This window comes from Lactuca virosa, chromosome 3 (assembly GCF_052849685.1).
Source record: "Lactuca virosa cultivar CGN04683 chromosome 3, Lactuca_virosa_CGN04683_v6, whole genome shotgun sequence".
Taxonomy (NCBI): Eukaryota; Viridiplantae; Streptophyta; class Magnoliopsida; order Asterales; family Asteraceae; genus Lactuca; species Lactuca virosa.
In genome coordinates this window covers 257,633,483-257,647,718 of record NC_136428.1, presented here as the reverse complement: position 1 = coordinate 257,647,718, position 14,236 = coordinate 257,633,483, and the positions used below count along the sequence as shown (strand labels likewise).

The 14,236-nt window shown below is 34.8% G+C and overlaps 1 protein-coding gene across 1 annotated transcript; it reads left to right on the top strand.

The window, feature by feature from the left end:
* Positions 1–403: 403 nt before the first annotated feature.
* On the top strand, positions 404–1,581 carry LOC145167148 (uncharacterized). The gene has a single exon (XM_079086248.1). The coding sequence runs from the start codon at positions 838–840 to the stop codon at positions 1,387–1,389; it is 552 nt and encodes a 183-aa protein (XP_078942374.1). The 5' UTR covers positions 404–837; the 3' UTR covers positions 1,390–1,581.
* The last annotated feature ends 12,655 nt before the right edge of the window (positions 1,582–14,236 follow it).

Sequence of the window (14,236 nt, the reverse complement as noted above, 5' to 3'; positions counted from 1 at the left end):
AGGGAACTCTATATCAAAAAAGAAACAACTTAAGTGGGGAATATATATATATATATATATATATATATATATATATATATATATATATATATATATATATATAAACCATCAAGTGCCCCTGCAATGCCCCAACATCCTTAAATCCACCTCGTTTCGATTGATTTAGATTGCTAAAATTTATTATTTCACCTACTTCACTTGTTAATTAAAATATAAGTAAAAGTAATTCATTTATAAGTAAGTGGATAAATTATAACAATAACAAGTGGAGTCAAAATGTAATACCAATTCAAGGACCAATTATATAGGATAAATAGTAATAATATTAATCGTGAAACATACCTAATATTCAAGGGACCATTTATGGAATTCACCCTAACCTTCTTACCTCTTTGACTTTGCATCCATCGACCATCGGCCACCAATTATCAACGCCAAACTCCCGATGTTCTCGCCCCTTCATTTTTGTGACTCCATTCCTTAAAACCCTTGTCCAAGTTCCTCTCTTTGCTCCTTCAGTTCTTATCAATCCCCCTAATTTCACTTACCCTTTCTGCTATTTTACTCAAAAGCCTCAAATCGCAACTGGGTATGTCCCAATTTTAGTTATTTCTTTCGAATTTTCAATCTTTAGGGTTTGCTCTGCCAAAACCCCTTCCCAAATTCGTAGCTCTTAACGTAGTGGATCTAAAGCTAATTCCGAGAAGTAAGTTATGTTGTACTCTTCACTGTTATAATCAATTATCTCGTTGATTGCTAATTAGGTCTAATTCTTGCCTCTTAACCTTCGAATTTTGAAACCCTAGTTTATTTTTTTTGTTTTGTCAATTTAACCCAATGTCTGAGGGGTATGCAATTGAGCTTTATTTTGATCCCGCTCTTGAAAACCAAGTTTTAAAGGCATGGAATGTGGTCGCTCGTCGCCAAATTAGCACTCACCTTATAGAAATCGAATCTAGACCTCATATTACTCTCTTTTCTAGCCCTTTTATCGATCCATCAAAGCTTGAAAACATCGTAAAAGGTTTTGCATCAAAGCAAGACCCTTTACCCTTATCTTTTGGTTCAATCGGAAGTCTTCCAAATGACAACAATGTCTTATTCCTTGCTCCAACTCCTACTTTACCCCTCCTTCAATTCCATTTCCAATTATGTGATGCGATGAAGAGGGAAGGTATTGAAATTGGTGAAGAGTATCGCCCAGATTCATGGATTCCATTCTGTCCTGTTGCTGAAGAGGTTCCAAAGAATCGAATGGCTGAAGCTTTTACAGTTTTGAGGGATTTGAAGTTGCCTGTTACCGGATATGCGATGGATATTGGATTGGTGGAATACTCTCCTGTTCGTGAACTCTTTTCCTTTGTGCTTGGTAGCTCGGTTGAATCTTGAATCTTGAGGTTTGAGTCTTTTTAAAGATATTTGTTCTTCGTGTTCATGTTCATGTTCATGTTTGTGTTGATTAATATTTAATATTTATCTTTTGAATTTGATGTCGTCTTTTTCTGTTGTAAAAAACTTATTGTAGAATACCATTTGTTATTTGTTCTCATATAATATTATGACATGCTATAAGTTTCTATATATTTGTTCTCAAGTAATGAGAAAACATAGGGTAGCCATTTGGGTAATTTAGATGTTTATTATCAAAGTGATTGTAGCATCAATTAGGTTCTTTTATATTTAACATAAAAATAGTATATCCTTTTCTTGAAATATGATTATAATGATCTCAAAATATTGTAAAGTCGTAATCAAATGATGCCTACCTTGTATGTTTATGTTTTGGACAAAAAAATGGCATGTTACTAATGTAGTATTGTTGATATGAGGTTTCTTTCATACATATTTGAAGTTTTTTTTCAAGATTCTATGAGTTTCTCCATTTGGAAGATCTATTGTCCTATGTGTTTTGTCATTTAGTATTCTCATTTGTGGGTGTGGTTTAATATGATGTGAGAAAAAGATAAATGTGTTAGCATATTAAAATAGAAGGTGATCATAGAATTTGAGATGAAATTATAAAACAAAGAACACAAAATGAATGAAATCGTAATATGTTAGGTGATTATAGAATTTAAGATGAAATCATAAAACAAAGAACACAAAATGAATGAAAATCGTATATACTGGAATTGAAAATTTAATTTTTGTTATCTAATGCGCAAATTAAACATGTACAATTTTAATTCACACTTGAAATTATGACATTATTATCATCGCGTTGTGTAATGCTTACTATGATTCTGTTTTTCAATCAAGTTTCGGATCCTTCGTAGTTCGTATTTAGGTCGTGTTTGTATGTACATTTGTGAAAACCTATTATAATAAATGAAGATAATTTTGTCACATATCAATCTCTAATGACTTTTGATACTTGTCATTTTGTGAAAATTTTTAAATAAATAATATCCACATATTAATTTATAGTTTTTTTTTCAACTTTTAAAATTAAAAAGTCACATAATATTTATACTTATATATGTAAAGTATCAAATAAAATAAATATTATATTAAATTGCAATTAATATGTTTCTTCATTCTTTATTTTAAAATTACTTATTTAATCAACCCGTGTAATACACAGGTTATATATATATATATATATATATATATATATATATATATATATATATATATATATATATATATATATATATATATATATATTAACTATTAAAAATTAATAGCAGATAATAATTTATAATAAAGTTTTTAAAGTTATGTGTAGTCAGGTAATTATATATAACACATCCAATCTTTAATATGCGATTCCCTACAACTTTAGTTAAAAACAAAACTAATACTTTCTGACATAAGTATTAGAACTGGTTTTACATAACAACTAATTTTAATAAAATCTTATTCTCAATTTTTCATTCTCCCCAAATAAAACCCTCCTCAATTGTTTATTTCCCTTTCGGAAGTCTCTTTCCATATTTCATTCTCTCGTATGTATTACTCTAGGCAAAAACACAAACTCTATTTTCTTTTGTTTCTTTAAAATCTCTGAGTGTAACTCTTAATCATTTTCTTCTTCATTATCTATGATTCTTCACAGAAAGTTTCCATTTGAATTTTTTTTCTTATATATTTCTATGTATGCTCATGTATGTTTATTATTTCGACCTAAATTGTTTTTAAAGAGTAAGAACATCCACAATGACGAGTTTAATAGGAGGGTTGAATGAGGTGACAAGTCTAGTTGTCATTCAATTGATGAAATTCTACTATAGTGAGATGCCACCTTGGCATTCAATGGATTTGGAGTTCAATGGTCATTCAACTATTCAATGGGAAAAAGGAAAGTTTTTTAATCTTAAATACATACTATAAATTAGCTTTTGTAACTTTATATTGAACTTTGTAGAGTTCAATGCATTGTAGGAAAAAATTGGTTGAGTTATATGGAATGTAGAAAAATGATGTGACAATCCATTGAACTCTATAGAGTTCAATGCATTACGGATGCCCTAACAATGTTATGTTGAATTAACACCCAAATCATATATGTATTTATCTATGAGAATTTGTTTAAAAATTCCATAGGTTCGTCATTATTGTCGAATTTGTTTAACAATGTTCTATTTTTAACATTGAAATACATAGCGTCGCTAGGTTTGTAATTATCAATCCATACATACACCTAAATGTCAACTTTTGTTCTATATATCTATATACTTGTTTTACCATATCTAAACCAGTATAAAACAAGTTTTTCAATATACTAAGACCATTCGAGTTTATTTATCACTTCTTTAAATATGTTCAACAAGGTATGTAAGGGTGGAAACATGAATTCATACTAAGTGTGTCACAAAAAAAAATCCTGTAAAATATAATATAAAAGATAAAAATAATTCATTACGTGTTATACAAAAAATGATCTATTACATAAAAACATAACAAAGATCTATTACAATTTAATTGTACTCTTCTTCTAAACATCTTTTGAAAATGTTCATTACTTGTGGATTATTTAATTATTTAATATTTATTATTCATAAAACTAAACTTAGCATAGTTGGTTAAACTAATATTCTCTTATATGTCAAATTACAAATTAATATGACTTAACTCCTAGGATTTATTTAATTATTAGTCCTAACAATTTATGTTCAAAATTATTAAGATTCGAGTTATAATAACTAGATTGATAATCTAAATTACATGTAACTTAGTTGTAAGGAAAAAATGATATTTAACAAGGTAACTTCAAAACAACTTATACACCATAATACTTTAGTTCATCTACATCTAAGTTAAAGAGAAGTTTTTTAGCCTCTCGTGTTTACTGAAAAACAAGAAAAACAAATAATAGGAATATTAGACATTGCAAACCTAATAAATCTTCAATTTTTCTTCAACAACTCTTTAATAGAACTTCTTCTTCGACTTCCTATGGCTTCTGAACAATAAAAGGGTTTATTTTTCGTAGGAAAGTATATATTTTTTTTTGTACACTGATTTGGATTGTGAAAATCTCTTATTTATAGAAAATAAAACTTAGCAGTGCTAAGCCATTGTCTTTGCAGCTCTAAACGTGATCTTCGTAGACTGTTCCCGAAGTAAAAACCTTCTCTGCGTCGCTAATCCTTATCAGTCGCGATGTTAATCCTATGTTTTAAGGCAACTTCGAATTTCTTCCATATCTAATCCATACTTTGCTCCAATCTTCTCCACTTAGGGTGTGTTTGATTTGGGTTCAAATTGGGTCGAAAAGTGGAATGGGTCCAAAAATTGCCAATGAGCATGTTTGTTACTCCATTTAAGAGCTTGGACTCGGTCAACACTTAGGACTTGGTTCACTAATTTCATCCGATTTCGTCCATAAGTGAAATGGAAAGGACTAAGAACGAAAAGTAATATGTCCGTTTTATCCTACCCATCCCAACACACATAATAACATTAAGACAAGGAAGAACACAACCTCCACATCCATACCTCCTTCCTTTATTGTCTTTTTTTCTTTCTCAAGTCACTCTATAGACTCATAAAAATTCCATCTCTTATAACACCAAGATTGGTGCTTATAGTTGTAATGAGGAAGACAATGAAGCTTTTAATTTGTTTGCTGACTTGAGGAATCATGGGTTCTTTTCAACTCAATTCACATTTGGCAGTCTTTTCTCATGTGATTCATTAGACACGAAGCAAGGATTCTGTTTGCAAGCAGCGGTCATGAAGAGCGGGTTGCTCTTTGCTGATTCTTTGTGGGAACTACTATGTTGGGTTCGTTTGGGAGGCAAGGTTACATTTGTGAATCATTTTGGGTATTTGAGGACATACCTTTCAAGAATCTAGTGATATGGAATGCAATCATATATTTTTTTTGGGCTTTAAGGATTTGCATATGAATGCTTGTTAATGTTTTCTCACCTTATGAGAACAGAAATCACAATATCCGAACCTTCATTCGTGGGTGTTTTAACTGGATTCCAATATCAGGAAAACCTAGAATCAAGTGAACAAACACATGGGTTTGTAATCAAGTTTAACGTAGGAGATAGTTTTGCAATTTCCAATTCTCATGTTAAAATGTATGGCAAGTGTGGAAGTTGCAAATGTCTAGATGAAAAAGTGTTTAAATTGATATACAAAAGAGACTTGCTAACATGGAATACAGTTTTCGGAATACTACAAAGAAGCTTTTGAGATTTTTCATGGAACATTCTAATTGCAGGTAGTTCACGTAATGAAGACTACAAATAAGCTTTTGATTTCAGGGATGAATTTCCCACCAAATGCAAGAAAATGTCGTAGCATTCATGATAGTTGTAGTAAACCAAGATCAAAAATCCAAGCATGCTAATAACAATTATGTATGTTGAATCTTTGTAGTTTATCTTTTTATATATAATTGTTCGATTGCAGTTTCTTTGCATAAAATGGAATACATAATACCAATGCACAATAAGTGTTCGACAAAATGTTTGAATAAGAACAAGTTAATTGAGCACCTATCACTTCACTTAACAATTGAGTAAATCACCCATATTTTTGTACTCTTATAATTATTTTATCCAATACAAGAGACAATATAAGGGTAATATGTTCATTTTTCATCATTTACTATGGTCAGTCAAAGAAATAATCAAGCAACATGGTTTCAGTCAGATGTGGACTCAATTAGAAGTTCTAACTCGGTCATAAACTACCAAACCTTATATTTGGATTTTGACCATACTTATCATATATTAACTATTTTGTATCATTTTTATCCATATTTTATAATATTCTTTATTAAATTTCAAAAGAATGACCTAGAGCTTTTGACTAATTTATGCAATATCAAATATACTGCTACACGATTAGGTTCATTGTCTAGTGTGTGTGTGTATATTAGTTTGGTCATGATAAATTAGTCTTTACAAATTTTAAACCTGATAAATTTTATTGTATATAAATCACACAATCAAGGTTTTGGTGTTTTTGCCAGGGAACGGTTGCATTTATTTCAAATTATTTATTTGTTTATTGAACTTTGTATATAGTTTAGTTATAAGTTTTTTATGTTTATTTTTAAATTGATTATATAGTTTTTGATACTCTTGATATTATTCTTGAGTATGAGTTGCAAGTACTAGAGTTATGTGATCTAGAAAAAAAATTGGAGGAACTAGAAACATTACTAGAAAAAGAGGATTATTGTGCGGAAAACGACCTCCAAGTACTTGAAGGCCTAGTTCCCAAGTTTTAGTAGAGAAAGGAAAACAAAGTAAGGAGAGAAAGGATAAGAAAGTAAGGAGGGAAAAGAAGAGAAATGAAAGAAAAAGAAATACGTATTTTGTTTTCCTGATTTGGAGAGAAGTGAGAGGAAGATTAAGTGTTTTGTTGTTTATCTCTAAATCCTTCCAAATCGGAAGGAAAGTTAGGAGGGAAAATGACTATTCCATTTCCTTTTACTTCCTTCCTTTAATGAAACTCGTAAATACAAATTTCTTTTACTTTATTCCCACTTTCACCCATTTCCTTTCCGTTCCCTCGTTAAGTTTAACTCATGAACAGGGTGGAAAGGTTGATGGAAGGAGAAATGGAAAGATGGAGTGCTGAAAACCAAGAAATTGTCTGTGAGCACCTACCTGTCGCAACGTGGTCCCCTATTCCAATAATTGTAGTTCTGAAGTTTGGAGTGAAGTTTCTTCTTTGGAGAAATTTCTGAAGTGCGTCTCTTTTTTGATTAGTGTCCAACTAGTTACACTAGTCAGAATTTTTAGATCAATAATTTCAAGCTCGTATGGCCAATCTTTTTAAATGAAGAGTCAAATTTTACGAATTGGGTGAAATTGAATATTTGATTCAATGGATGGATTGAAAACTCGCATATCAGAAGTTTAATAAGTTGGGAGTCCATCTCAAGACTCACACAAAAGAAGTGCTTATTTGGAGGCAATGCGACTTTTATAAATTACTTTGCATTTTCTTTTCATTTTTAATTTTTAATTTATTTAGTTTTGTATAAATTTTTTTTTAATGATTCGTATTTTTGTGACAAGTAATTTTTTAGCTACGAAATTTATGATGATCAGATAGAAGAGTGAGGTGATGATTACAAGAAGAAAGCACACATATAACCGTGGGGTAAATATTCAACATGGAGCGACATTTACATAGGAGTTTTATATGCTTTCTCCATTATATATGGGAAGTTAATTATATGAGAGACTAGTTGAGACCTTGTAGCGACCTATTCCGAATCTTCCTAAGACAGGGAGGTGACCCAAAGACCGAGTATCATTAGGCTTAGGGCCTTTAAGGAAGAGAGACTTAGACCCATTTGGATGTGCGTAATGCAATTTGGATGATTCGGGAGTTCGGTTTGTGTTTTGGAGCCAAGGGGTATTTCGGTAAAGTGTCAGTTCGGGATTTTATGGAAATTTGATTTTTGTTCTGGAAGTTTTAAGGCAAGTATGAGTTGGTAGAAGTGTAGATCTTCTCGTTACCTCTTCGTGGATATAAGGATCGTCAGAAACGAACTTATAACGAAGAAGTTATGGCCTTCAGAAGATACATAGTTTTTGGGTTGAAGCAAGTATGTGCGGGGGGAGGGGGGGAGGTGGGGGGGGGGCTACACATGTGTACGCATGGCGTAATAGTGCTAAGCCTAGTATGCGGGGAGTATAATGATGTACGCTGGGCATACTGAACAGTTTGATCGCGAGTGCTCTAAGGAGTACGTTAGGCGTACCAGAAGTTTGTTGGGCGTACTCCAGTCAGACCCAAACCCTATTTTTAGGGTCTTGGACCCTATTTAAGCTCCTTATCTTATCACCTAACCCTAATATCTTCAACCTCAATCCCTTTAAACCCTAGAATCAAAACCCTAGCTCCCATTTGAATGGTTTTTGAGCTTTTGGTGGTATTTCATGCTTTTTGGTGTTCATAGAAGAAGAAGGAACTTCTTGGAGAAGTGTGGGATGGCTTGAAGCTCTTGGATCCAAGGTTGTTGCATCTTGATCTACATTTTGGAGGTATAAAGTTTCTATCTTGATGACCTTATATGTTAGATCTAGTTAATGGAGTATTTTGTGCTTTTTGGAGTCTTTTGAGGTAAAGATGGGTTTTTGATATACTCCAAAAGCAATGAGTGCTAGATCTTAGCTCCATTCAGTCCCATGGTTCATAAAAATGCAAGCTTTATGGTGTATTTTGGTCCATGCAAGCATTAAGACCTTCGTTAAGTCCTTATTGAGCTTTCGAGTCCCTTTTTTCCATGCAAGCATGAAAAGTTGCCAACTTTACGTGATAAGTAGTCTTATAGAATCAGATCTGAGTGTTTGGCACTTTTTCATAACCGATTAAGGGCATATTGGAGCGAAAAGGTGTATGGAGGAGTACGCGGGGCATACTTAAGAGTACGATCAACATAATGTTGAGTTTGTGCATTATGGACTTGTACAATATGCTTTGGGGGCGAGTACACGGGGCGTACTCCCCAGTTTGCATTTTGGGCTTTTTGAAGATTTGGGCCTTGTTGGGCCATTGGACATCTGACTTTGGGCCTTGGATAGACTTATATTTCTTGGAAGTAGGTCCTTGTTAGTTTTTGGGCCCAATTGGGTTATTGGGCCATAATGGGATTTTGATGCTTTTGATTTGGGCTTTGGATTTCCATTTTGGGTTTTGGGATTTTTATGCATTTTGGGCTGGGCCTTGGCTATGGAACAAGTGAGAAAAGGGTAAAATGGTCTTTTACCATTTAGGAGGTTGGTTAGTGGAGTGGGCCTCAGATTTTTGGCTTATCGAGTTAATTAATGATTAAGATTGTATTTATTGATAGTTGGCGCGAGGTTATCCGGTTCAACGACTCGAGCAATTATTTGGCTATCAGCAGACTGTGGTGAGTTTCCTCACTATACTTAGCGGGTCAAAGGCACCAATGCCAGCCCATGATTGTTTATGATAGGATGTTAGGTGTCTGCATGACTCTTGCATGTGTTTTGTGCTGATATGTATACCGAGCGAGGCTCGATGTCGGGCGAGGCTCGATGACTGTATTATATGATATTGGTGGTGGTTATAACATGTGTTAGTATGATTATATAACATGTTATGTTATATCATCAATAATTGTTAAATGTCATTTTGCATACCAATAGTCATTAGTGGGACCTAACATGTGTTAGTATGATTATATAACATGTTATGTTATATCATCAAGAATTGTTATATGTCATTTTGCATACCAATAGTCATTAGTGGGACCTATCTTTATGAGTGTATTTTTGTTTGTTCGGTTGGTGTTCCAGTTCTTTGACACCGGTCAATTCAGAGGTATCGTTTGGAAGGTCTATGGTCGGAATAGCTGGTTAGTTCTCTAAAAAAAATCAGAGTTCAGTCGTGTTGGCATTTGTTCAGGTAGGATCAACAGTCGTCTATGGAATAAACTTTTAGTTCGATCATTACCGTTGCTAGGAAAGGAGCGGTAGGAAGGAGATGGTGGTGGCAGTCGCATGGGTTGTTTGGTCATTGGATGTGCCAAGGGAATTTCATAATCGAAAAAGTTGAAGATGGTCAGAATGTAGAGGTCTTTCCGGGAATAGGAAGTTGGAGTGAAGATTCGCCATTTCCGGTCAAAGGTTATAGTCTTTGTCACCAACATAAAGGACTTAAGGTTTTGGTGCGGTATCATGGGTAGTTATCGAGATTATTGGGCTTGTTGAAATTTTTGGGAGTATTCGTCTGGATTTTAAGAGTAGCGTGATCATCGCGATTGGCTAGTAATGGCACGCTGGAATTTGTAAGCTTAGCTTGTTGACAGTTTGAGTCGTAAGGTTGTGAGATGGATTGGAAATCCATCAAATCTTGAGGATTGGAAGAGTGCAGTCGAATCCAAGTGGGGATAATTTTTTGGTCTAAGGGATTGCACAAGAAAGGATATTCGTGTTTCGTTGCACATCAGTAGTGCCACACGGCGAGTATGTAGATGGACTTAGGTCGAGGATGGTGTTAGAGCCTCTTTGCATGTTCTTGTCTGATGAAGGCTTTGGGGTTCGAAGCACTACCCGAACACCTGATTGGGGTATAGTTGGATGTGGGATCGACTCTGGATGATTGTTGTTGATATGGTAGAGGTGTGGTAAGACCATGAACGGTAACCATGGCGGGGTAGTCGTGTCGTAAGACTGCGGGGTGGCCGTAGCATTCACTTGGTTGTTAGATAGTATGGAAGTGTTGTAAGACTGCGGGGTGGACGTAGCATTCACCAGGATATCAGGAAGTTATGGGAATTGTTGTAAGTCTGCGATGGGATCGTAACATTCTCCATATTGGGGTAGACCATTATTCGGGGTGGTCGTTGGTATGAAAGAGGATCAGCTTGTGCCTAGGGTAAGGCGGACAATATTGTCGGAGAATATCTCCCTGTTATGAGAGAATGACCATTGGGGTCCGAGGAGAGGTTGGGCTTGTGTAGCTCTCGAAGGGATGAGAACCGTGGGTGTGGCCTGTTCGTTGGTATAAACTGGGTGAGACCCGTGAACGAGGCCCATGTGATTATGGCAATAAAGGTGAGACCTGGTAGAGCCTGCTTAGGTAAAGGAATTGGATTATGCTTTTATTAGGATGATTATGTGGCCAGAGAGTGGCGTAGTGTGGTGTATAGGTTAGGATATCCTTACCAGTTGGACTCTCAGGAACCTGGTGGCTGGACCAGGTGTGAGAATGGTAGTCTCAGCGGTGGTTGGGGATTTTATATCCCGGTTTAGTGAATGGTTGCCGTGAATCAGAATATTTCGGGTGAAAGTCAAGCACAAGTCCTCGGATCTCCGGTTATGAGTTGTGTACTGGAAGTACGTTTGGCATACTACAGTCTAACCCAAAGCTTATTTTAGGGTCTTGGACCCTATTTAAGCTCCTTATCTCATCACTTAGCCCTAATATCTTCAGTCTCCATCCCTGTAATCCCTATAATCGAAACCCTAGCCCCCATTTGAGTAGTTTTTCAGTTTTTGGTGGTATTTCTTGCTTTGTGGTGTTCATATAAGAAGAAGGAACTTCTTGGAGAAATGTGGGATGGCTTGAAGCTTTTGGATCCCGGTTTGTTGCATCTTGATCTACATTTTAGTGGTATAAAATTTCTATCTTGATGATCTTATACGTTATATCTAGTTCATGGATTATTTTGTGCTTTTTGGAGTCTTTTGTGATAAATATGGGTTTTGATCTACTCCAGAAGCAATGGGTGCTAGATCTTAGCTCCATTCAGTCCCAAGGTTCATAAAAATGCAAGCTTTACGATGTTTTTTGGTCCATTCACGCATTAAGATCTTTGTTAAGTTCTTATTGAGCTTTCGAGTCCCTTTTTGCCATGCAAGCACGTAAAGTTGCCAACTTTACGTGATAAGTAGTCTTATAGAATCAGATCTGAGAGTTTAGTACTTTGTCTTAACCGATTAAGGGCTTATTGGAGTGAAAAGGTGGCTGGAGGAGTATGCGGGGCGTACTTAAGAGTACGCTCAGCGTAATGCTGATTTTGTGCATTATGGACTTGTAAAGTATGCTTTGGGGGTGAGTACATGGGGCATACCATTCTGGTACGCGGGGCCTACTCCCCATTTTGCATTATGGGCTTTTTGAATATTTGGGCCTTGTTGGGCCATTAGACTTCTGACTTTGGGCCTCGGATGGACTTAGGGTTTTCTATGAAGTAGGTCAATGTTGGTTTTTGGTCCCAATCGGGTTATTGGGCCTTAATGGGCTTTTGATGCTTTTGATTTGGGCTTTGGATTGCCATTTTGGGTTTTGGGCTTTTTATGCATTTTGGATTGGGCCATAGTTATGGAACAAGTGAGAAAAGGGTAAAATGGTCTTTTACCCTTTAGGAGGTTGGTTTATGGAGTGGGCTTCGGATTTTTGGGTTATCGAGCTAATTATTGATTAAGATTGTATTTATTGATAGTTGGCGTGAGGTTATCCGGTTCAACGACTCGAGCAGTTATTTGGCTATCAGCGGACTGAGGTGAGTTTCCTCACTGTACTTAGCGGGTCGAAGGCACCAATGCAGGCCCATGATTGTTTATGATAGGATGTTGGATGTCTGCATGACTCTTGCATGTGTTATGTGTTGATATGTATACCGAGCGAGGCTCGATGCCTGGTGAGGCCCGATGACTGTATTATATGATATTGGTGGTGTTTATAGCATGTGTTAGTGTGATTATATGTTATATGTTTATATGTTTGTTATGAGTACCAGGCGGGGCCTGTTGTCGGGTGTAGCCTAATGAATGACAGATCTGTAATCCGAGCGGGGCTCAATGTCGGGCGGGGCCCCAGGTTGAGCAGTGCTCGATGCCGAGCTGGGACCGAGGTAGGGCGGGGGCCCATTATATGTTGATATGTATGGAATGTGGTATTTTAGGGAGCTCACTAAGCTTTGTGCTTACGATTTTATGGTTATGCATAAGACAAAAAAAAGTAGTGAACAAAGTCAGAAAAAAGTAGTTGAGAAGTTCGATGCTATGAGTCAATAAGAAATTGCAAAGTATGAATAACATGAAGAAATGAATAAATAAGGCTTAAAGCCACTAGTATTTTCAAAGTGTTCAAGAAAAAAGGGGGAGAATATTTGTTATATTTTGCATAGTCAAAGTTGTAATTTATATTTCTATGTTGTTTTTCTTTTTTATGTTGAGTCACTTGGGAACTTAGCTAAAACATCTTGAGTTTAGAGAATTTTTAAAGAGTATATTCGACGAGATGCATAAATGAGTAGTGTTCAAGCTGAATGATGAGTATTTATGAGTATTGTGATGCCACAAAGCTTAGACATTTATTAGGATTTGAACACACTTATATTGATGCTAGGTATAATTTGTGAGTCTGAATTGGGTTATATTTTGTAATTTTTCTAAATAAAGGTATGATGTTATGATACTAAAAAATGAATTGCAATTATAACTTGAAATGATTTTATGTTTGCTTGAGGACAAACAACGAATAAGTGTGTGGTATTTTGATATGACCTTATTTAATTATAGATTTTAGGCCATTATCTTAATATATTTGGACTTAATTGATTTATTTAAAGATAAATGATACTTAATATGCTTTGAATTAGATAAATACAGATAAAATCATAGCTAATGAGCAAAAGGAAAGGATTAGGAAAAGAATGGAGCTAATAAGGACCAAATTCAAAAACTTGTAAAAATTATGAAAGCAAGTTGTGCTTCCCTCATACAGGCACTACGCCCCTTTTGTGTAATTTGTATACAAAGCGGAAACCCAAAATTGGTGACATGAATTAGGCATTACTGAGATGCGGTTTAGCTAAAATCTACAGTACTTGAATTTTTACCCCAAAATGACATCCCGTCAATTTTAACAAATACCAAAGATATCTTCCAAAGAATATTCATCCAAAAACCCTTTTGGTTCGATTTCAAGGTTGGAGAAGCACATTAGAGTGAAGCTTAGAAGAATCACAAGCTAGGAGTATTAGGACTACAAATAAGTTTTCTTTGTGTTCGTGTTTTGCAATTCTTTTTTGATGTTTTTCTTCTTTTTATTTACTGGTTACCCTTTGTTTCTTCTTAGTTGTATACTAACCCTTATGGTTTGATTTATTAGTAGGATTTATAAAGTTTGATTACTTATTATGTTTGTTTGATCATAATAACTTATATGTTCAAGTTTCAATTTTTGTTGCCTACAAGTGAGTAATATATAGTCTAGAGGACCGATATGATTATATTAACTTGTATCTTATTGAGTTTATGAAAATAAACTATTAGGA